At 37.2% G+C, this 24,415-nt stretch overlaps 1 protein-coding gene across 4 annotated transcripts in view; it reads right to left on the bottom strand.

Moving 5' to 3' along the window:
- Positions 1-14,454, bottom strand: part of LOC118269057 (protein halfway) — a 41,078-nt gene extending 26,624 nt beyond the window's left edge. The window contains exon 1 of one of the 4 annotated variants that reach the window (XM_035583947.2): positions 13,870-14,454. In XM_035583947.2, coding sequence (XP_035439840.1) covers positions 13,870-13,899 — 30 coding nt within the window. In that variant the 5' untranslated portion in view covers positions 13,900-14,454. The remainder of the gene's footprint in view (positions 1-13,869) is intronic. The other 3 variants (XM_035583945.2, XM_035583949.2, XM_035583948.2) reach the window with 3 other exon arrangements.
- Between the last annotated feature and the right edge of the window lie 9,961 nt (positions 14,455-24,415).

The raw sequence follows: 24,415 nt of genomic DNA, 5'->3' as shown, positions 1-24,415 counted from the left end.
TTTGTTGAGATCGACTAAATCATGCGACTTAATTTTAATACCTATCTTTTTTTGAGGGGGGAAAATCATCCAATGACTTCTCCCGCCTTGGGCGAGGCTAGAAGGAGTGTTAGACTCTTACTGACTAAAAACCACCCCGTTCCTACTCCTGCTCTTTGAGCTGGAGCCCGGTAAACCCGCTAGGTATTCCGCAGCGGCGTGTCGGGCATCAGCGCTACTGGGCCCCAATGTGGTGAACAGATGGCTTTTAGAGACGGGCGCGGAACGCGAAAAACCACCCTGTTTCTACTCCTGCATATCGAGCCGGACGCTGTGCTAGGCAGTCCGCAGCTCCCGAAATGTCTCTAAGTACAACAGTAAGTTGTAAACCCTCAAAGTAGTTGGTTATTATAAAATACAGCAGTTTTTTTATCATCAAGGTACTCTTGGATACTGTAGTACGATTTTTTAATAATAAGTAGTGACTTTAATCTAGCTTGAAATATGCATAGTGTTTTAGTGGACCGTATTTCTTTTCTATAAAACACCACACATCCATCACCATCACAACTTGGCAATAAGATCTACTATAAATAGCTGACTAGACATTATTATCACATAATTAACTCTTTGTGACGTCATTTCAACGTTGTCTAGTGTAAATCTCACGTGAATTTACTGACACGTGCACAAATACATATGTAGCTGTATCTAAACGATAAGTTTGACAAATATTTGTTTGTCTGTCTATCTATTACAAGCAGTGATAGGAATAGGTAGTGCTTATTAGCCTAAACTTTGAAGAACAGAGAAAAGAAACGGAGACTTCCTTAGTACTATATTTTTCCCGGACAACACTTAAATACATAAAAAAATATGTTATTTGGAATAAGTTCGTGTTGTTTACCTAAAGTTTGCGAATAGACATAACATAACTAATAATAACAACTTTTCTGAACTAGTTTACCTATACATATAAAAAACTAAAATTGTAAAAGAAAAATAAAACGCAATGAATATTGTTGTAACAAATATAGGTACATATATTTATAGTATTTCTAAACATGATTTAAGCAGATGTCCGGGAAAAAATATAGTACTAAGGAAGTGTCCGTTTCTTTTCTCTGTTCTTTGTTAAAAATGTAGACTAATAAGCACTACGTATTACTATCACTGATAATAAGAATGCAATATACTAGCGACCCGCCCCAGCTTCGCATGGGTGCATTGGTGATATATTAATATGCATGTATTATACATATAAACCTTCCTCTTGAATCACTCTACCTATTACAAAAAACTGCATCAAAATCCGTTGCGTAATTTTAAAGATTTAAGAATACAGACAAACAGACAAAAATAGCGACTTTGTTTCATACTATGTAGTGATTAAAACCTGCGTTAGCAACGGTCTTGTGTATGTGTATGGTACACAACTACACAAATATTTATCGTGGATGCGGGCGAAGACCGGTGAATGACGTAGTGACATCACACAGTAGATTTTGAACTATATCTTTTTGGTCTTAAAGGCGATATTGTATTGAAGATGTTTGACGATTAAAGGGTAGGTTGATGTGCTAGTATAGTTCACTTGTTTTAAATTGTTGATGACTGGGTTAGGTATACGGGTTCGGTGATTCGGATTGTAAGTTCATTCTAGAAGTCGGAGTAAAATTGTAGATAAAAGAAACTCTTTGTTATCACATATATGTACCTACGTACATAGGTATAATTAAGAACATATTTCATGCTTAAAATAAAACTAGATTCCTACTTCTCCCTCTGCTCGGCCCCTATTGGACATAGAGTAATGTTTTATAGCCTATAATTTTCCTCGATTGATGGACTATCCAAAACATGTTCTTTTTTATCAAACCAATAGTTCCAGAGAAACGCGTTTAAACAAACATACTCTTTAGCTTTTCTGGAAGGAAGTTGAGTGAATAGTGTTCACTCAACTTCCTGAAAAATCAACGCTCTCTGGTCGATATTTGGAAAGTCCCATACATAAAGTGGGGATGGGAAAAGCCAAAATTCAGCACGTAGGCACAACAAATAAAAAAATCTAGACTAATTAATAAAATTGAGTGTATATAATTATACATACGATACATATGTAATTTTTTTTTCAATTTATGTCTTTCTGTCTGTTTGTTTGTTTTGGCTAAACTCTGAAATGGCTGGACCGATTTTGACGGGACTTTTATTGGCATGTAGCTGATGTGTTAAGGAGTAATTTAGGCTACTTTTATTTTAGAAAATTAAGTCACAAAGTTCGTAATCCACGCGAACAAATTTGCGGGCATCATCTCACCTTAAATAACAGGACAATATAAAAATCTAAAAGTGTAAAAATAAAACGTCTTTAATTGCCTTTTTTCCTCATTTTGTATCAAAACTAATCACCACAAGCACAGGCTTCATATATTTTCTAAACCCTCTACCTGTAATAGGCCCGGTTAAAACATCGCCATGGCTAGGTAAGTTTGGCAGTTACTTCAATATTTGCCTATTCGACAAAGCGAACGAAGTGGACACAGCGGTACTTAATTATTTTGATTGCAGTTGTAACACAGTGCCGTTAGAGCACCCAGCATCATTGTTATTCAAATTAACAACTTAACTGTAATCAAATTGAGCCTAAAATGTATTTCTTTTAAAGTCCATTTTCCTATATCTCTGTTCACTCGATTCCACAGCAAGTTACATTTAAAGTAGATCCTTATAATAACATGCAATGAGGTTGAATTTAGCATGTTAAATATTTAAGGATTGTCCGTCGTACTCAGAGTCATTTAATGGTTACTTAACCCAGTCCTTAGCAATTGTTTTCGGAACAAAATCGTTGCTAAGGAATAGTTGCCGAATGCCGATGCCGCACATTCAGACACTTTTAATTATTGTTAACCAATCTTTTATGATTGTTAACACTTTTAATGATTGGTTAGTGGTGGTGGTGTCTGAGTGTGCGGCAGTGTGTCTCCCAAATGTATGCAATTTTTTTTGACGGGGGATAATCATCCAATGACTTCTCCCACCCTGTGTGAGGCGAGAGGGAGTGTCAGACTCTTACTGACTAAAAACCACCCCGTTCCTTCTCCTGCTTTGAGCTGGAGCACCGGTAACCTGTTACGTTGTCCGCAGCTCCGGAAAATGTATGCAAATTAGTGTTTAGTTTAGTTAAGTACTCAAAACACCCTCAGCAATAGCAATACCCAAACCATACTCATATAAACCATATTCAAACCATACCCAGTCAAAGAAGTGGTTAATAAAATGATGAAATAATTCAATCAGCACAACATAATCATGTCAGCTCGTATGTCAGCAAGTTGTGCGCACGCGTGACCTTTTAATTGATGCGCCTGCGCCGCGCCGGCGCGTCTGCTTTGTTATACAATTTCGTTAGTTACAGTTTACAGTGTCGGTGAGGTCAGATTGTGTGGTTAATCTGATTGGTTGACTTTATAATTATGGCGTGACATTTACTATGTCTATTGAATGATTTGGTTTGTTATATTATGGGAAAGGCAGCGAGCATGGAATAGCGTGGTGCGATGTGCAGCATGATATTTAAGACTGGTTGAAATGAAGGATCTTCGTGGACACCTTCTGCACCAACTTAGGATCATAGGACTTCTTACAAATCAACGATTTTGTGAATAAGCTGAAAGCTACATATGACGCTTGATTTCATACACAACACATACCTACTACACAAATTGTAGTTTCAGATCACAGAGTCATTACTGTGAGTGTTTTAAATGCATACATGACCAAAAGAAAAATTGAGTTACACAGTAATGGCCAGTTATGGCATAATAAAAAATAAATAAAGTATAGGTACTTTTTTCCGTTGGGATAAGTAAACTGCGAATAAACATAGGGTCACATTGTCCTTACATGTGTTTTATTTGATGCAAGAACATGAATTGCAAATAATATGTTTTCTCTGTGGAAAACTACGTCGCACCGGGCATATAAACTCATTTGTATAACCGACGGACATGTTTACAGATCCTATGTTTACGTTAAACCAACATATTTTATGGTTTTGAATTCTTACTAATTTTTCCATAATATCCCCTTAAGTTACTGTTATTTGCAATTAGGAAAAATACATCAAGTTATTAAAAATATGTCAATTTATTCACATAATGCGACGTCACGCCTTTTATCCCAGAAGGGGTAGGCAAAGATGCACATTACGGCACGTAATGCCACTATACAATGTACAGTTGTGCATCCACTTTTCACCATAAGTCCCATGTAATAGGGGGTGAACCTATTGCCATATACCATATAATTTATTCACGTCTACCTCAGAAATAGATTTTGGAAATCAAACACAACACGAACGAAAAAATCATCATCATTTCAAACACACTCAGCGTCAACAAACACTCGGCAAGTAGGTGAATTTTCTTCGCTTTCGACCACTCGAGCAGCATACATTTTCTTGTGCGTAGAAAGCAAACAGGTTTAGTATTAGATAAATAAATAGCCACGCAGTCGTAACCCAGCGTGCGTGTACGCAACGTTTGTGTAACATGAGAAACAGGGTTTACTAACTAACTAATATTATAATATCATCAGGGAATATAGTGATAATAGGAAAGAAAAACCCTGAGGGAATGATGCAGTGGGTTTGCTTGTACCACAATTTTTAATTCTAAAGATGAGCCGAGTAAGAAACACTGGCAGAGACCGAACAGTGCTAAGAATCACTTGCCAAGCGAGGAGATTGTTCTGGAGCTGCTGGTTTACCGGGGCTCCGGCCCGATAATTCAGCATTAAGCTAAATAAATAGGACTTTCTAATATACGGTACCAAAGTTATACAGAAGAGCATGCACGAACACAAATACAAAGATTATATAAAAAACGACATATGTATACTCTGAGTAATGAGGTAAGTGTCCTAGATTGACTTTAGCTTTTTTAGGGGTTGTCTTCCAATGAATTCTCTCGCCTTGGACGACGCGAGGGGCAGTGTCGCCAGACTCTTACTGACTAAAAACCATCCTGTTCCTACTCCTGCTTTTCGAGCTGGAGCCCCGGTAGTCCGCAGATCAAACTAGACTTTGGCTTAGTGTACATTAATGAATGTAATACAGTTTCTAATTACAATGTTATTGTAAGTGAACGAGATCGTGGTGCGTGCACCGCGCTGTGTGCACTCTTATCTGCAGCACTTATGCGGAACCTGCTGATAACACCACCGACTCCCCTGTGCTTAGCGTAACTACGTACTAATAAGTTATTGCAGTACTTATAATATGAGCTAGCTCTCCCGCTGACTTTACGTTCGCGTTTGTCACAGAATAGTGATATCCATTAAAATCACAAGCAATTATTCATCCTAAACAAATGGTAATAAAAGGTTAACAGATTATGTATTATCTATAAAAAAAATAGTTCCCGATCTACGCGGGATCTAAGCTTCAGTTACGGAATACCTGAGATAGTCTCACTCAGGAATAGTTTTTACCCAGTGTTGTTATTATGAATCTACAATACATATATTATTATTACACATTGTTACGTCTAATTGCGTACTAGCTACTAGTACTAGTAGTCAACATTGTTTGAAATTAATAAACATGTGCAAAGACACAATAATGTCCACATTATGCCTCAATGTTCTAAACACAGAATTATTAGTTCTAATTCATAGTTAAATATCGGACTATAAACTAACTTAAAACTAAAGAAAGCTACGAATTACGAATTTATAACAATTAAAAAATTAAAAATATATTATAACCTATCCTCTATGCTATAATAACCAAGCTTAAACTAAATAATTTAAAAGAAACGACTTAAATCTAATCTAATTAATTTATAAATCTAATTAATTTATAAATTAGACTTACAATTTTATTAAAAAAACTAACTACAGTAACTACTAATAATCGATATCAAACTAAACCTACGTTAAATAGTTTAACCAAAAAACCAGGAAAACCCAACAAATAAACTTATTAATTGACAAATACTGATGGCATTACTACTATCCATCTTAAGATTGTTTGGAAGAACATTCTTTTAAGCGTTTAGACTGCCTACCCATAGTAGGTACATTATTGTTTTTAGTCGTAGTCTCTGTGAATACATTTATATGTATACAAAAAAGGCTATTTTACATTGAACTCTACTTTGTTTTTAACTCACGATCACATTTTACAATGACGCGATTAATTTCAATAACACGTAATAAACTCATTCATGAGTATAACAGCGGCTAGTCAGTCCGTCAGCCCTGCAGTATCCTCCTGGTTATATTTAGACAGTTTATAGTGAAATGACGTCACCACATAACTAATGCTGACCGACGCGGGACAACGCGACACTGATTCATTTATTTGTGAACTCATTCGTATAATTGTTTTGATAGGTACTAAATTATTAAGTTTTGAAGTGAGATGTCAATGGTAGTGGTGCTGGCAGACATTTTGGCGCGGGTAAAGAGATATGAATGAATTGTTACGTGTTTTCTTGATTATTTACTGTTCAAGTAGGTGCCTATTAAAGTTAAGTACTTAAGTATACTTAAAACTAGTCTTTGCTCGCCACTTCAGGTCAATAGGTTTCTATTATTATCTAGTCTAGACTAATAAATAAAATTGAAGTGTCTGTTTGTTATATTGAAATCACCGCTTTTTACTACATGCATATGAATATACATATAATAATATGTATCGTCCAAAACAAGATTGCTTTTAATTTTTATCTGTCTGTCTATTTGTTCCAGCTAATCTCTGAAATGGCTGGACCGATTTTGACGGAACTTTTATTTGCAGGTAGCTGATGTACTAAGGAGTAACTTAGGCTTTTATAGGAGTAAATAATGAATTAGAAAAAAAACATAAACCTAAATTGTTTCAGTAGTAATTATTTTACGCAGCCGAAGTCGCGGGCAACAGCTAGTCCATGATATTACATAAGAGATTGTGACACTTGAGAACTGAAAGTCCGTGTAAAATATTAAGAAAGATTTGTACATGAGATTATGTACGAGTATGTAATCATTGAAATGCATATTTTATTTAAATAAGTATGTTTGTTTTGCCTACCACTTACCTAACAACAATTGTTGATCCGTGCAAAAGTAGATACTGCGCCAACCCTGCACTTTAGCTATTTAGTTTTGAGAATATCTTACATTAAGATTGGTCTAAGCAGGTAGGTAAGTATGTCATAAAAGAATAGAACCTACTAACAACGTTTTGGGTTTCCCATCACGAGATCTTTATGCGGGGAATAACAGACAAATCAAATTGCGTGCAAACATGAATAAAATATTGTGAAACTCTAGCCAATACATTCAATAATAGATAGAATGGGATAGAAGCTACGTTTTGACCAGTTTTTTTTCCAAGTATTTCGAAAGGATTTGACACAGAAGTGGTTTTGATCAGATAACAGGTATATAGCTTTTTTTCTCTTCAATCTGTACTGCAATCTGTCTTTGTTAGAGGACATTGAGCGGTAGTTATGGCGTTTGTGACACGCAAAATTTTACATTATGCCTATTTATTTTAAGCTATATTGGAAAAGTGTTTTTCTAATTAAATAATTCATAGGTAATTTCAGCCGAGCTATGCTCCTGCAAAAGTTACATACTATACAGTGTAACGCCCACTTTCCACCAGTTGTGTTATCATATCTGCCGTACTCAGTTACTTAATGATTACTTAAATCAGTCCTTCAGCAATCGTTTTACATACAAAATCGTTACTAAGGAATTGTTTAAGTAATCATTAAATGTCTCTGAGAGCGGCAGTATGAGTCCCATGTCCATAAATGGTAAAACTATCTCTGGACTCCGTGCTAATTAATTCTTTTTTGAAGTAGTTGAGATAGACATAAACACAAATAATGAAGAAATATGAAAACAGGGTCAATAAGTGATGATGAAGCTAATAAAATGACTGCAATATTGACAATCACTCGGAGCTATATTATAATAACACGCAAGTTACATATTTACGCATAATGATGTGTACAAATACTTACGGTAACTTGAAGTTATGCTTGTCTACTTGACGGCTAAAAAGGTCATGGTTGAAAAACACTTCACTTTGAATAAGTTAACAAAGTACCTGCATCTTATTGTACCAAGTAAGAATCATTGTTATTCTAATTTTTAATTTCAGTCCTGTTCGAGGAAAAAGGGTTGCAGTACGTGCAGTTTTATTTATTTTACTCCAAATACCCTTAGTATGAGTTACCTTACGTTGAACGAAAGCGCGATCGGCGGTCTGATTGGTCGCTGCGAATGAATCAACCAATGAGAAGGCCGAACGCGCTGTCGTTTCGTTTTCGTTCGATGTAAAGGAAACTCGTACTAAGGGTACATACCTGTGGACTTCATTTACAAGATAATCGTTTCCAACCTAATTCATTATTCCAGTATAAAACTTAAGATTATGCGCTGTTTCAGGGTCTCTAAGCTTTTTATTCAAACACCATACAGCTAAGCTTCGCATTTACATAATACCTATATGCTGTTATAATGCTACCAAGAACCCCAAGATCAAATAGGTTGGACATAGGTACATCAATTGGCTATAATGTAGGCCAAACATGCGACAATAAGGTTAAGCCAATATTTACTCCTTACGGGAACCGAGCCCACTATGCGTAGCCAACTACTGGTGATCACTTGCCACTAGCAAAACTGTATCGAGTTTGATTCCTGATTCCAAACATGCCATATATTTTCCTAGTTGCAAACAGAATTAGAGTTTACCAGTTTTTCCCAGTGTCCCACACCATTACAATAGGGTAGATGACTAATTTTTATTGTTATGTTCGTCCTGTTGTTTATTTTATAATAGGTAGTAGAAATACTTACGATACGGAAACAAATACTTTCGATTTGAAATATCATGTGACGTCACTTCTAGGTACGTTTTATACGTAGAAATGACGTATTTTCTCCCACTCCTAAACTTTGATTCGTTTTATCTAAATATTGACATCTATAACAAAATAAAACAAGACGTGTCTTATATTTTTTCGTTTTCTAACTGACGCATTAATTAGATTTTTAATTTTCATACCCTATCATCATCTCTATTAACTAATAATCACATCACACTCCTGTGTAACAAAATCTTAATCTTTGTATTCTATAACTTCCTCACAGCCTAAACCCCATTACCTCCTAATGTATTAAGACATTCAAGCCACAAAAACTGAGTTCTGAAGTGTAGTTAAAGTGCAGGCACATTATCTTATTAGGCTAAGATACCGGAGGACGCCAGTTAGTCGCCGGATGTCGGACTGCCGGCCTTGTCCGACCCGAGCGGCGCACGAGACGAATGAAGATCATGATGTGATGAGTAACTGGATCTTTCTTATTAGCTGGCCATTTGGGTGTGAGTCATTTTAGTAAACATTGTGTGAAGTGAAGTAAGGAAAAAGTGATTCATGTAGATAGTTAATTGTTTTTGATCGATTAATTTGGTGGGGAATATATTCACAATTGTAAGATGCCTTGTCAATTTTTTTTTTTATAATATATTTGCTATAGATTCTGTAGTATTATTCCAACGTATAGTAGTATTCCAACGGGTGCTTGTGTCATTTTGGTTTTCATCATTGGTATCTACAATAACAAGACCTCATTGTGCAGGCGTGTATACAATATGTATCTAAACAATGGCATGTAAATTCAGCATATTAAAATTTTACTTAAGTAGGTCATTTAATAGGGATGTGGCTTCTATTCGCGGACTGGGTTTGGAAATAGCGCCTCATAAAACTGAGGCTCTATGGTTCCATAAGCTCCCGAAGACCAGGGAGCCACCCAGTTCGTCAGTCTACGTTGGAGATGCGCATGTCCAGGTTGGCCGATACATAAAGTATCTAGGCTTAACCTTGGATGGTCGGTGGGGCTTCGAAGAGCATTTCGAACGCCTGGTCCCCCGAGTCGAGAAGGCAGTGGGTGCTCTGCACAGACTGCTGCCTAACATTGGGGGACCTCGAGAAGAAGTTCGCCGCCTCTACGCGGGTGTCGTGCGATCGATGGTTCTTTACGGGGCGCCTGTTTGGTCAGCTCGACTGTCAGGCGTCCGACGCTGTAGGACGAAAATATATCGCTTGCAGCGGAAAATAGCCATCCGTATCGCACGAGGATACCGAACGGTGTCCTTTGAGGCGGCAACTCTCCTGGCTCGCTTTCCGCCATTGGACATCCTGGCGGATATGGACGCAAAGGTGTATGACCAAATCCGCACTGTCCGCCGAAATGGCGGTAGCGTGCCAGGATTGGCGTTCGTAAGGCTGAGGCGGCAAGAAAGGCGACACGCGCTCGAGCGGTGGCGTGAGCGGCTTGAACAGCCGGAGTACTCACGCAAGCGCGTTGTCGAAGCCATTCTGCCGCACTTCGAAGCCTGGCTGAAGAGAGAGGAGCGCGTCTCCTTCAGGCTCACTCAGGTGCTCACCGGACATGGTTGCTTCGGTGAGTACCTGAACAGGATTGGGCGAGAAGCCACGACAAATTGTCACCACTGCGGAGGTGACCTGGATTCCGCACAGCACACGCTCGAGGAGTGCCCAGCGTGGGTCTCTGAGCGGCGGGTCCTGGTCACCAGGATCGGGCGAGATTTGTCTCTGTCAGCAGTAGTCAAGGCTATGTTGGCAGAGACAGAAAATTGGAGGAAGTGGCTTCCTTTTGTGAGACTGTAATGTCCCAAAAGGAGGCTGCTGAGCGGGATCGCGAGAGGGCCGATCCTGTTCGTAGAAGGCGTCGAGGAGGCAACCGCCTTGACGCCTAATACGCCGAAATTCCGCTTGTATAACTGCAAGCGGTCCTTTGGGGCCACGGGCGCATAGAGTGGGGACTCTAGGCGCCCACCCAGTGACCTCAGGGAAGACGGTGGCACAGTGGTCACGTGCTGCCGTGCAACTTGCACAGCAAGGCTCATGGGAGACACACGTCTCCCTAGGGAAGTGCCGTAACAGGCGTTGCACCGTGGGGCTCCGGAGCAGGTCTATTGAGAGGACCCGGTGCCCCTTACAGGTGTTGAGGGTGGCCACCGGGGTGGTTTTAGTGAGGTAAAAATCCCACACTCCCTAGTCTTTTATCCCCGAAAAGCTAGGCGCCTTTTGAAGGTTTCCCCCGTCACCAAAAAAAAAAAAAAAAAAAAAAGGTCATTTAATAGGGATAAGGTAAAAACAGTCCCTTCCATGTTTTAAACTCGCTTCTGGCAGCGGCTTTGCCCGCCTTCTCGTGGAATTAAAAGTAGTACTAAGTGTATTCCAGACGATATTCTACCTCTATTCCAAATTTCATCCTGGTCCCTTCAGCCGTTTTGACGTGAAAGAGTATAAAAAAAAAACAAACAAAAAGAAACGTTAAACTTTCTAACAACAGGAAACCAAAAACATAGTACCAGAAATATTTTCAAAAAAGAAATTGTTGTTTGCAAAAAGACCGTTTACTTTCACTGCGTAACTTACCGCTGTACATTGCTTAGAAACTTCCTATAGATTTACTTATGTCTAGGTTCACACATAGGCAGCCTATAGAATCCTAACGTGAGCCTTGAGAATGGAATGCTTAGCTTCAATCTATCCGACACTTATGCATGAACCTCTATTTGGTCTCACAATACATTTTGAACCTTATCACTGGTCAAAATAAAATTGAAAATGGTTTGAAATAAGTGGCAGATTCAACTGTACCTCGCTGTTATATTTTGATATCTCTCGCATAATGAATTGAGAACGCATTGTAGATAGACAGAGACATAAAACAAAGAACGGAGATAAAAATAAAAGGAGTTACGTCAATATTGATATAAGCATATCATATTCTTAATAACACATAAGATGGCAGGTATTTTTAAACATATTTTAATATCTTTACACAAGACTTGAGTAAACAGTATCATAATAACAAAAAAGATAAAGTTAGTTAAAGATTCCAACACATAAATAGACGCATGAACTAGACCGATTTGAAATAAAGACTAATAAATTAATAAGGGCTAGTTTATATCTTAATTGTAACCAAACCAACCAGTGAAATCGCAAGGAAACTGTGAAAAAAGCATAAAAACCTAAATGCACTTTTATAATTAAACATTATTACAAATAGTGTAATTGAGAACACATTTTTAGTAACTATTAAGCAACTGAAGATATAGATCCCGAAGCAAGACTCTTTGCCACAAGAGGTAAACTGTTTACCTATCAGTACCTATACCATTCGGTGACCGTTCATTTTGTTGTGTAAACAATTGAAAAGTGACCTTTAATAAAACGAAATAAATGCTTTATTTGTTTAACATCACCCTATCTGTCAGCCTCTCACCAATATTGTTCTATTGTCGCCTTTGTAAACACGGCATAGTGCTTTTTTTGTTTTGTGTTCGTATGGAATTTGTATTTTTACGTTGTTTTTATGCGTTTTGTTTCCAAACGTATTTATTTGCACCTAAACCTTTTTCCAAAGTTTTGGGTGTTGTTATAGAAACTTTCCTATCCCCTGATTCCATTGGGGTAGCATACGCGTCGTATAAGTTTAGGTACCAATACTATTTTACGTCTTACTGGCAGTTATTACATTGTATGCTAGTAACTAATAACAATGTTGCAATGTAGGCGCCACCCGATATGCACGTGGATGGGCAGCAAGCAATAACAGGCTCCCACACCATACTTATCATGTGCAGATAACAACAAATAATATTTTTGTCATCAAATACCAACATACCTATGTCGGTAAACTGCACTCTCTAGCCGGAGAACAACAACTGTATCATTTAAATACATTAGTACTTAGGTAACTTGATGTACAAAAAACGGTAATTAATTTTAAAGTTATAAAAAAATAAAGTAAAATGATATGGGCCTAAATGATCTCCTTGAGGTACTCCACATTTATATTGACTATAAAAGTGCAGTCAAGTAGTCTTTCAATATGTTTTATGTCAATGCAATTAATTATTAAATTACTACACTACTTACTTCCCGTAAGTAATTGTGATTTTATAACACTGGTCGATAAATCAGTGGTCAATTAAAGTCCATTATATCGAAAGCTTTGGTAAACACTAAAAAGACTTTAGTGAAAATTACATAATAAGTTTTGAGGAAATATGAATTAAACTATGAGCGTGTTGCCCACAACCGAATGAGTTCCACGTATTGCTTGCAAACTAAACTAGGTACCTATAATGAAGGATGAGTCAAAGTCGATGTAAGATACCAAAAAAACAAGTACCTAGAAAAATAGATAACCAATTATTCCTTCCAGGAAATAATGGCACATTCATAAATCTTCGAGAAAGGCCTTCAATATTTAATTTTATTTTCCTTAACATAAATTAAATTGTAATTATTGTTAACAGTTAATAACGTTGTAATCGGAAGAAGAGAACATAATTTTAACTGTCTAAATGGTCACGTTAAACATCTACCCACCCGCATGAAGTAGTATGACAAACTGTTAAAATATTTATTGGCTGTGGCCAAGAAAAAAAAACAAAATAAGCTATAAGGAGGTACATAAAGGGCATGTCAGTATGTCAGTAAATATCGGTAAAATAATTAATTCGTAACGAATTACTGATTCAATTACTGCAGCCTAAATAAATAATCAGAATTCGTAGAGTAAATAGTGAATGATAAAATTATATTATTGTAAGTGTAAGCCTGGCAGAGAGCCAGCTCTTTGTTTGTCTGCCACAAGGAAACATATTTGATAACATTTATTTATATTAGCTTTATCGCAATAAACTTAATATCTGTAATAATAACCAACATCCGCTAGAACCATGTTTAATTAATAATAATTAGAAAAATAGACAAGATGATAAAAAAACAAAACAATTATTGTAATTAAATGCCAAATAAAACAATTGTGACTCACGTTAAATAGAGAAAATCTCCCGTTGAACATTTTCACAATAAAAAATCACTGTTATTTATATACACAGCACATAATCTGCAGTAAAATCACAAACTTTCGTTCATTATTGGAATCTAAAATATGTGCCGTTTCCGCGCCATCGCGCCCGAGCGCATCTCTCACTTGCACAACAAAATATTGCCCCGAACTCGAACACTGCACTCCACGTAAATATTAATTTCCAATACACTTGTCACATTAGCAGCGGACTCGCGGCGAACTTGCAGCTATTCTAATTCCGAGCGACATCAACTTGGCAAAACTACACACAAAAGTAAACTACTCAGTTACATATTTCTAACTATAAGCATAGCGCGATATCGCGCCGCGGTTGTGGACAAGGACGGAATACAAAAACGCGGCCCTTTTACGATGTATTAGAAAGAGACGGTTATATTTTCTTAGCACTGCGTTGGTATCCGGTATTCCCGTTCGAGATTTTTGTGTAGAGAGGTGTAGCGTGTAGCCGTGTAGGATTGATAACGTGCGCTGCGCGGTGGCGGGCGCGCGGTGTGGCGCGGTGGTCACTGCGCCGGCCGCGCTCGGCCTGACCTTTATAGGATAATACTTCAGTTAGCACCAGCCGATCGAGGAGATCCATTGTTAACTACCACCCCGCTACAACTGACACTTTATTCAATTAACTACCTTCAACAGTAGCTGTAGCTTGGGTAGTGGGAACGGTGAAAGTCAAAATAAAGTTGAAACCAACTACAAACCAAGCATTGTGGAAGCAGTACACGCATCACTAGTCCTGTAGTTTATCGGTTGGTAGGCGCTGGGACAGTGGATGCAGTGTTTAACATTCTTATCTGGCAGATAACGCTCTTAATATAGTTCCAAGTAGGCAGAACATGTATAAATAAACACAGAAAATAAATATTTCTATAAAAACATGAAGCCAGCGGATGCGTCACTTGATGTTTTCCTGCAGTAAGTACAGTACCCAGGTACTTACTTAGCTAGCTGGTTACTGAGAATTGCTAAATCACAGATATTCTAGCTACAGCTGCACTAAGGGCCAATCACCTTTAGCATTAAATGTTTTGCAATATTGCCGAAGGAACTAAAATTTTTGCTATAGTCAGAAAACTTAGATCTGGTATTTTATATGCATTTGTCTATTTTTACACGTCATAGTTGCATATAATTTAATCTATCATTTAGGAAGCATATCTATCTACTTAAATATTTATATACACATTATTTTCAGCTGAAAGCTCTGAAGAGACATGGGTCAACCGAACTATTCGGCAATGATTATTTACAAGATCAATGGAAAGAAATAAATAAATAATTCCCTCATTTCTGTAAACTTTAAAAGCAGAACTCAAAACCAATGTGAAGTGAGCCGCTACGCGTGAAGTGTTAAGTTACATTTCTATCATAATAAAAATTACATAAAAAACTCGACATCTTTATACACAAACATATCATATTTGTCGTAGATCATCGAATATCACACCTTATTTAATAATTTAGTTTAAACCAGTTATAGATCCTGTTACCTTGTGGATCTACTCATCAAAAGTACCGTATTTACTGAACACGACATCTCGCATATTTTGGATAACTAAATCTTAACCCTTTAACCGCCGCAGTTGTATATAAGCAACTTAATATTTTATAGTTGCTTATATAGTAGTTATAAGTGTATTTAATATAATTTAAACTATGCAAGATAAGGGTTCAATAATGACAATTTAATTTATAGAATTAGGAAAGGAAAGGAAATTAATGAATTTTCCTACACGGATAATGTGTATCTAAATACCAGCATCATGCTATGAATGAGGATGTATGTGTGAATATTTGGTACTTTATTACGAGTGAATGGATCTAAATGAATTTTGGGCAATTTAAGGATAGATATAGGCTGCGGGCCCGGAGGTTTAAGACGTTTCTCATATAATTATGTAGATAAGCTTACAGGTTCGAAACCTACCAACAGCAAATGTAACTTTTCCCGAGACACCACTGACAAACAGTCAAGGAACACATCGCGAAGAAACCTGGCTTTATAATTTCTAATTTATTATAAGTTTCAATTCGCCAACCCGCATGAGCAAGCGTGGTGATTAATGCTCAAAACTTCTCCGTGTGAGAAGAGGCCTTTGTCAGCAGTGGCCACTTATAGACTGTTGATGTGTCTGAAGTCTGGATTAACATGTAGATTAATACAGAAAAAGTTGCTGTCAGAAGCTAAGTTATACTTATAAATACAGAGTGTTAATTTATGACATATATGAGAAATACACACACATATAACAATGACACACTTCCGTTCATCCGGTAGTGGCTCATGTCATGCCTCGTGGTTCCATTATTAATCACAACTCTGATTAATGTGATATTTTACGATGATTTATAATTTGTAAATGTTAATAAGTACCTACTTAGTCTACTTAAACTGATAATTTTACCTCTATAAGTATATACTTAACAAGGTAAATTATCCTTTCATATATTTATTAGATCGACGTTTGGCCGCTATCTCACCTGATGGTAAGTGATGTTACGGTCTACGATAGAGCATATGTGCCCATAAGCAACCTAGTCACACGGGCTTTGAAGATACCCTGGTTATACCTGTCAGGAAAGACAGTATCCGGCAAAGAATTCCACTCCCTAGCAGTTCGCACAGATAAGGTTGAAGCTTCGTGCGAGTGGGTGGGACATCTAACTTGAAGCTGTGGCGCTTCGCCGATAGTCTTGTGGTTCGATGATGGAAAGGACTAGGAGGAATCAAGTTGTACAATTCCCCCGCACATTCACAGAAATGTATTCGGTAAAAAAGACACCAATAAATAGCTAGCTAGTCGTGCTCGCCACCATTTGTCGCACCCCCTGGAGGGCGAGAAATAAATGATTATATAAAGAAATATTTTATCGAAATCGTTTCATAACACATAGGTTGGAAATAGTAAGCACCTATGCTTATTATAAAGCAAAACTTTTCAATAATCAACGATTCTAGCGCCTGAACGAAGCTGTTTTCTACTTGTACCAGATTGCAACATGCTTGTATTATTAATACAGGCGTCTAAATTAATTATTATTTTATTTTTACTAGTTATGTGATCAATTTATAAACAAACAAAGTAATATTTTCGTTCAATCTGGTAATCGAACCTGAGATTTTGGTTAAGTTTAAATAAAGATCAAAGGGTCTCGGATTCGATTCCCAGGTCGGGCAAAATATTTATTACAGTATAGGTCGCATCATAATCGGAGGAAAACTGTATGTCTGCAATGTTGGATAGGGCAGGACATCGAACCACCTGAACTCCTGTCTCGGCTCCATATTAAGAACTGTCCAAATTGAACAAATAATTCAAGGAGGTACAATGACACAATATTGGATTGAAATGCTTACAAGGCAATCTCATTGAGTGCCTAAGATGCGTTACTTATTACAAATACTAGAAAAATAGTACGTAAAATATAAATGAGACAGAGAAAGACTGCAATATATCCCACTGGAACTTGGTTCGTGTGACTTTGATTTGAATGTCGACTCAATTCTAGTCCAAACATATTTATAATTCTATTATCCAAAGGGGTAGAGGGAACTTCACTTTCCAAAAATCTCTATAATTATGATCAATGATGATTCAGTCTGACGTCACAGCCTAACAAGAGCCTAGCAAAATACAGAAAAACCTATAAAGAACGCAATCACACTTGACACAAATATCGCGTATAGTAATTAGGTGCGCAGGCGTCGATTTCACGGTGCAGGCTTATCCGCTAGGGCTGCGGCCGTTAAAGTTTTATCAACATTCGATAAAGCGTTCGATCGGTGCGCGCGCGCAATATGTGGGTCGCTGGCTACCTGCTCTTTGCCTGTGTCGCAGTCATGCTACTATGTAGGGTTATGGTGGAGTTACTAAATTCACTACAGCGACACGTATAATTAATTTGTGTACGTACTTTGCCGAGCAGAGACGATAGAATAGAACCCATTTATCACCAATCCCATTCTCACCGCGGGCTTTGTAAGAACCCACTAAGGAACTACATATCTGCCATGTCTGGGTAACTAGAGCAGCAGTGTGCTCTGACAAACCTTTTTAATGCGATCTCCAATTGACCTCTCAAGTTTAGCGATTATGAGCAAATCCAAACAAAGTTAATCCATGCAAATAGATCAGCTCACGACCCACGAGCTACTGATGATGATGCAAGCACTTAAAATAAAGCTATCGTTAGATTTTTCTGTGGTCTGCCTGGTGGGCTTCGGCTCGAAATGCGGGAGTAAGAACGGGGTGGTTTTTGGTCAGTAAGAGTCTGACACTACATCGCGCCTCGTCTTAGGCGGGAGAGGTCATTGAAGATTTTCCATCATGAAAAAAAAAGTTAGATTTTTGGACAGTGTTAGTCTTTCAACGACATTGATTCTACCATATACCGTACTGAGTTTTTTATTTACCCTAAAAAATCAGTATCCTAATTCCTCACTATGCAATGGGGTTCTTCCTATCATTTTAATCAATCTATTAAAATTTTGCTATTTAACAAACTTTAGTTTATATTTTTGGACGTACCAATTAGTTTGCTACGCAAAATCGTAGCGCGAATATTCGTAGCTACTGAAAGGGCTCGTAGAGATATTTTATTCACAAATCTTGGAAAGGCTAAAGAATATAAATTTTTATTTCAGTTTTCAATATATTAAAACTTGTAGAAAATATTGAAAACTTGTCGAAATAAGTACAACATGGACGTTTACAGTACAGTTAATGAATGGCCGAAAAAGTTTATAACTCAAGTGAGAACAGTGTTAAAAGATAAAGATGGACCAAAACGAAAGGATGAAATGAATAACCTCTGTATATTGGAGCAGACAGTCTTTGGGAAGATGAAGTGAAACTACTGAGACATTTCATTCAAATCGCTTAAGTCTTTCAGTAGGTAATTTTGAAACTGTATGCTATTACTCCTACACTATGGTTTCTAGGTAGGCGCACTAATGCATAACTACTTTAACATATAGAAACAGGCATTTGTAAAACGCCCAACTCGCATACATCCCACAACATTACAAAAGTAATAGTAGAAAACTCCTTTAGAATTGTTTCAGAAAACACTTGTGCACACACTACTACGTTTTCAAGCAGTTGTTGTGTGGCGGCCGACGCGTGCGCAGCTCTTCAGAGTGCCAGTGACGTCATGACATGACAGCGAGACAACCCGAGCGGATTGAGCAAACTATTTGTCTGTTAGCAAGTTTGTTCGCCCCGGCTCGAGTCGTCTGGCGTCATACCTCGACCCGCCACCGCTACCACCACCGCCACCACCGCCACCGCCGGGACAGCACGAGGGCGCGCGCCCGCCGCCCGCCGCCCGCCGCGACACGTGACCCACCGTGATTGGCTGACATCTCTTTTTATACCCATGCACAGGTGTACGTATTCACATTTTCATTTTCTAATTCCCTATTTTTCTTAACCTCTAATTGTCTGAGTCTGAAAGTGTCCATTACAAACTTCATGAAAACCAATTTTCCATGCTTGAAATTTTCTGCCCTCGTGTAGGAGCTACGGAACTAAAGAGGTGTAATGGTCGCTAACGTCAACTTCTCGATTGTACACGAGCTCGGAGTGATTAGAACATTGGCCACATGGTGCAGTACTGTGCTGTGGCTGGAGTTTACTTTTTTGTGAAAACTTCGTCCATATGTTGTAGACTTGTAGTATATGGTTTTTTGTTCATTTCCGCTATTGTTCTTTTCTTTAAGGCTGTTGTACAATTGTTTATGGGTGTTGGAAATGGGTTAATTGCTCCGTCGATGTGTGGGGCACAAGTTGACGCGACTTATGTTGTAGTTAGGTGTATGGGTGGCAGCTCTAATATATTTCTGTGTGATTTTCACCGAAGCGATGAAGATTTTCTTCTCTGTTACTATCAAAGTATGATAATGTGTTGTCATACTGCTAGTTTTGAGATAGTTTAAGATGGTTAGATTCCTAGTGTATCTGCTTTCCCATCTCCTAACATAAGATGTACTGAGTAGCGGACCTCTCCTTTATATCTTCCAGTGACTTGTCTATTATTGAGACTTTTTACAAAGACGTACAGAGCAGGAATGTGAATGTATGTCTTGTATTTGTTCAGGCGGTTAACTCCCAAATTCTTACTGAAACCCCACAGTGCAGTTGATAATTGTAAACAAGGTTGTGGCATATCAAGAAACGTCTTCTAATCTCCATAGTAAATGAAAGAAAAACTAGAACAATACACAATTTTCTTAATGTGTCCAATTGTGAATGCAAAGGCTTTCATACTTTCTCTTCTTAACAGAAAGAAGCCTTTTGGCAAAATCCTATAAAATTATCACATTTTGACATCAGTCATGCTTACCAGCTCCATTTTTAAATAAAATAAGTAAAATACGTTCATCAATAGAGCAGTTCCTACTGAACTTAGTGTGATTTAAATTTGAATTCATTGTCCGTACAACACTCCTATGTTTATAGAGAACCTTTCATCGGTTTTGCAACATTATCGACATGTCAATTTTATACTCCTTCAATGCATATAAATGTTTGACTACTCTTCTTCTATTTCATGCTGTCTTTGACTCAAAGGACTGTTCATCATCATCATATCAGCCATAAAACGTCCACTGGTGAACATAGGCCTTCCCCAAGTACCTACCTTGTGGGCGGACGGCATATGCTACGCTTACCGGTACGCAGCCTCCACTCGGGTACCTCTCTACCCCTTTCAGTTCTGTCTATTTATTATGTGCTAGCGATTTACTTATTGTATTAACAATATCATCACCGTGACTGTCCACTGTCGGACCTTCTCTACGTAAAAGGGCTGACCGTAAACTCAGCACTTGTCAGACAGTATAATAATACTGCGATCTTAAAGAACGGGTTTATCAGGAAGAGCTAATGCCCATCTTTGCTGTAAAATGCGTTACCCCTGGAGACACAGGGATGGTGACAAAAGAACTCTACTCTGCAGTCACCACACGACTACTTACGTTGTATAATAAGAACAATTTATAAGTCCAAGCACAGCGCAACACGGTATAGTTTACTACATGTTGCTAGCTGGCTATAGTCAAAGACATTATCGGGCACAATTCGAAAAATTTTCGCTGTACAACAATGCAATCGTAAACGTTACAATAACTGGGTTATGGAACACAAACTAACCATTAAAGGGCTTGTAACTAGGAGCGAGTTAGTTTAGTTTAATGTGTGTTGTGTTCGCGGAGATTGTGGCTTTGGGGTCGGGCAGAAATCTACATGTACCGTGTCCTTATGGCAACAGGCTCATGTATGGTAATGACAGAGTAGAATACCTACATTTGTCACCACCCCTCTTTCCGTCGGTGTCATAACAGCTAGCTAAGGGACTACACATTCGATAGAGACATTTAAAGAAACCTTTTTTGAAAGTCATTTACCTACCAAAAGTGAAGATTATAGTTATGTTGAGGAAGTCCCTCCCTTTTCACAAAATTAGAAAGTAGTTCTTCATGCTAAGTTAATTTAAACCCTGGGAACCTATTAATAATTTACATATTTATTTGTAGAAGTAATAAAATTTGAATGTGTTAACAAGAGAACTGTGTGCTGCACTTTGTTTGAACATACGGCACTATGGACAGGCCTGAGTTAATGGCTTGACACTGTTGGGCACAATGATGGCGGGGCTTTTGTGGCGCTGCGTGTGTGGCCGGCTTTGGGAAGCGGGTGCATTGTGCAAGGGACCAAGGATCACGTTAGATAAGATCTGTATCAAAGGACCAGGTTTTGCTACGTGATATTGACTTCAGTGGCCGGGAATGAACAATATTGAATATAAAACCAAATTGTATTTTTAAGGACCATTATGTTCCACAATCAAAGATTTTTGGAGATAAGTAAATAGATTTATTATCGCTTCATTTAACCATAAAAGCTTATGTTAAAAGGACGGGACACCGGTGTTCTATACGTAAAAGGGTTAACAATTCTAAGACAACCTGTAGTTTATTGATTGTGAACATTGACGCGACCCATTTTAGAATTTTTTTTCTTTTGTTGTTGGCGTAAAATCATATATCTAATGATTTCTCCTTTAGAGTTCTGCTTACACCACAACTAAGAAACTCTCTCAGCAACAACCATACATAGCCATAAGTACGTACATAACGATTTTCCGTTTGCGTAACTCACAACAAAGTTCAATATATAGAAAAACTACGATTTTTTTCATGGCGTAAAATTGTCCGAAGCCTTATCGGGGCTATAAAACATTTCATACTTACCACTATAGTTGGTAATAAATTGCACAGTGATACTTGGTAGCTACGTGTATATATACTAAGTATACTTATATATGATACCTGGCTAATTGGAATTCTGGAAACAGTATTCAATCGTTATACGGTCACGGTTATTTTCATCTCATAATCTGTCTTTACTTTACTCAGTGCTTGTGTTACTCAGGTAGGGCTGAAGATTACTCAATTAGTTTTAGTGCTTTTTAATTGTTGGTGGTTATTAACTATTTATTGTATGTATTTATTTTGGGATGTATCTTTTCAATCGATTCTTGATCTGTCTAACTAATTTCACGGGTTATTTCAGAACTGAAATCACGCTTGTAACTGAACTGACGTGAAACAACGCTTGCGTTGTGTTTCGTTGTGTAAATTAGGTTACCGGAGGCCCGATTATCCCTTTCCCAATCTTCCTAATTCCCAATTCCTCCAGTAATGCACTTGTAACATTTCTGGTGTTTAGGGTGTCCATGCTCGGGTGCTCGTTTACCAGCTTATTCCATAAAAAAACGGTGCTTGTAAATATGGGTATGAACTTAGACCCTTAGACGCGTAGATGTTATGCGCATAGGCATGGGGTAATAGCAAAAGCATCCAATGTTGCATCACTAAAAATATTACTATAATGGGTACCACATAAAAAAATGACCTTTTTAACTCGGGAGTTACTATTTCAGTTGTTTTCCCATTTGCTCTCTAAGTAATAAATATTAAGTTCCTTAACTTTAATGTTTTCTATACCGACAAACTATAAAATTATGTCACGGTAATATACTGACTATTAACTTACTGTAAGTCTGTAGCGTTTGTAACTTGATTGAATATCAACACAATGATTTATTCTTAGCGCAATTAAATGTTTATTATTATAGTCAATAAGTAGCTGCTTAATCAATTAATAAGTAAATATAATTGCTAACCATTTTAAGTCAGGATATTCTTTCTTCTTGTAATTGATCTTTATTGAGCGCGTTCGGCGCTCTGATTGGCCGGCTTAAATAAAACAACCAATCAGAGCACTGAACGCGCTCTCGTTTCGTTTTCGTTAAACGTAAAGCAAACATGTACTAAGCCCTCTATAATATTTCTTGCTACAACTTGCTCTAACAAAATTACATTTATTGAAGGTTACTATATTATTGAGTAGGATTTTATTAGCAGCCCATAAAGTATTGTTATCGAGCGTAGATTTGCTGGTAGATGTATTTTTATATCGGTCCGTTGGGCAACTGGTGATAACGAGCTTTCGGGTTTTATTACTACAATAATATGTGGCTGTATGTGCTAGGTTGTTGCGAAATTATAATATTTCTTTGTCATACTTCTAGATTTAAGACAAATCTAGAAATATGGTTAAAGTATAAACCAAAGCCAAACCCATATTTTTCAATGGCTGTTCCCAAAAAATTGCATTGCATTGCACCACTTTTTCCTCTAGAGTAAAAGAAATATAACCACACGCGTCATATATTGTATTCTGTATAATAAAACGACATTATAACTTTTGCAAGGTTTTTATTTCAATAATTCAATAAATTCTACTAACGTTAAACTTTATTGTTCTTAAAGTGACATTCTTAAATAAATAACACCTCGATAGGATCTTCGCGCTTATTGTAATTATTATTTTCATTAACATTTTGTAACTTACAAACTAAAAAACTAAATTGTTCATTCACAACACTACAGAATTCGATTATTTAGAAATTAAGAAATAATCGTTATTTACTACAAATATTAGACTAAAATATTTCGATAAGATGTCACACAACTAATTAGTAGTCAATTAGGTAATGATTTAATGATTTTTCTATTAATTATAGTTCACTCATTTTGTTCATAACTAGGGCGATAGTCCCGACTTACATAACGACAAATTTCAATCGCTAAGTCTTAAATTCCCTCAAGCTACTTTTAACCTTACAGTTTTGAAATAAAGTTGAAAATCGAATGATGGAATTTCTGACTTAGTAACCGATTTCTGTCGTTATACATAATGTATGTCGAGACTACCAGGCCCTGGTTGAAGTTACAAATAACATTGATTTAATTAAAAAATATAACACTAATGTACTAACATTTAGCAGACAAGACATTACAAACAAAAATTACTTAGCAAAAAAGAGTAAAAGTAAGAAAAATCAGATCATCTATTGTTGTGCATATAAATTGCAATAATAAAAATAAATACAAAATTAAATGATCCCTGTACACAATCTC

The sequence above is a fragment of the Spodoptera frugiperda genome, chromosome 2, assembly GCF_023101765.2.
Source record: "Spodoptera frugiperda isolate SF20-4 chromosome 2, AGI-APGP_CSIRO_Sfru_2.0, whole genome shotgun sequence".
Taxonomy (NCBI): Eukaryota; Metazoa; Arthropoda; class Insecta; order Lepidoptera; family Noctuidae; genus Spodoptera; species Spodoptera frugiperda.
This window is presented reverse-complemented; position numbering and strand designations above follow the sequence as displayed.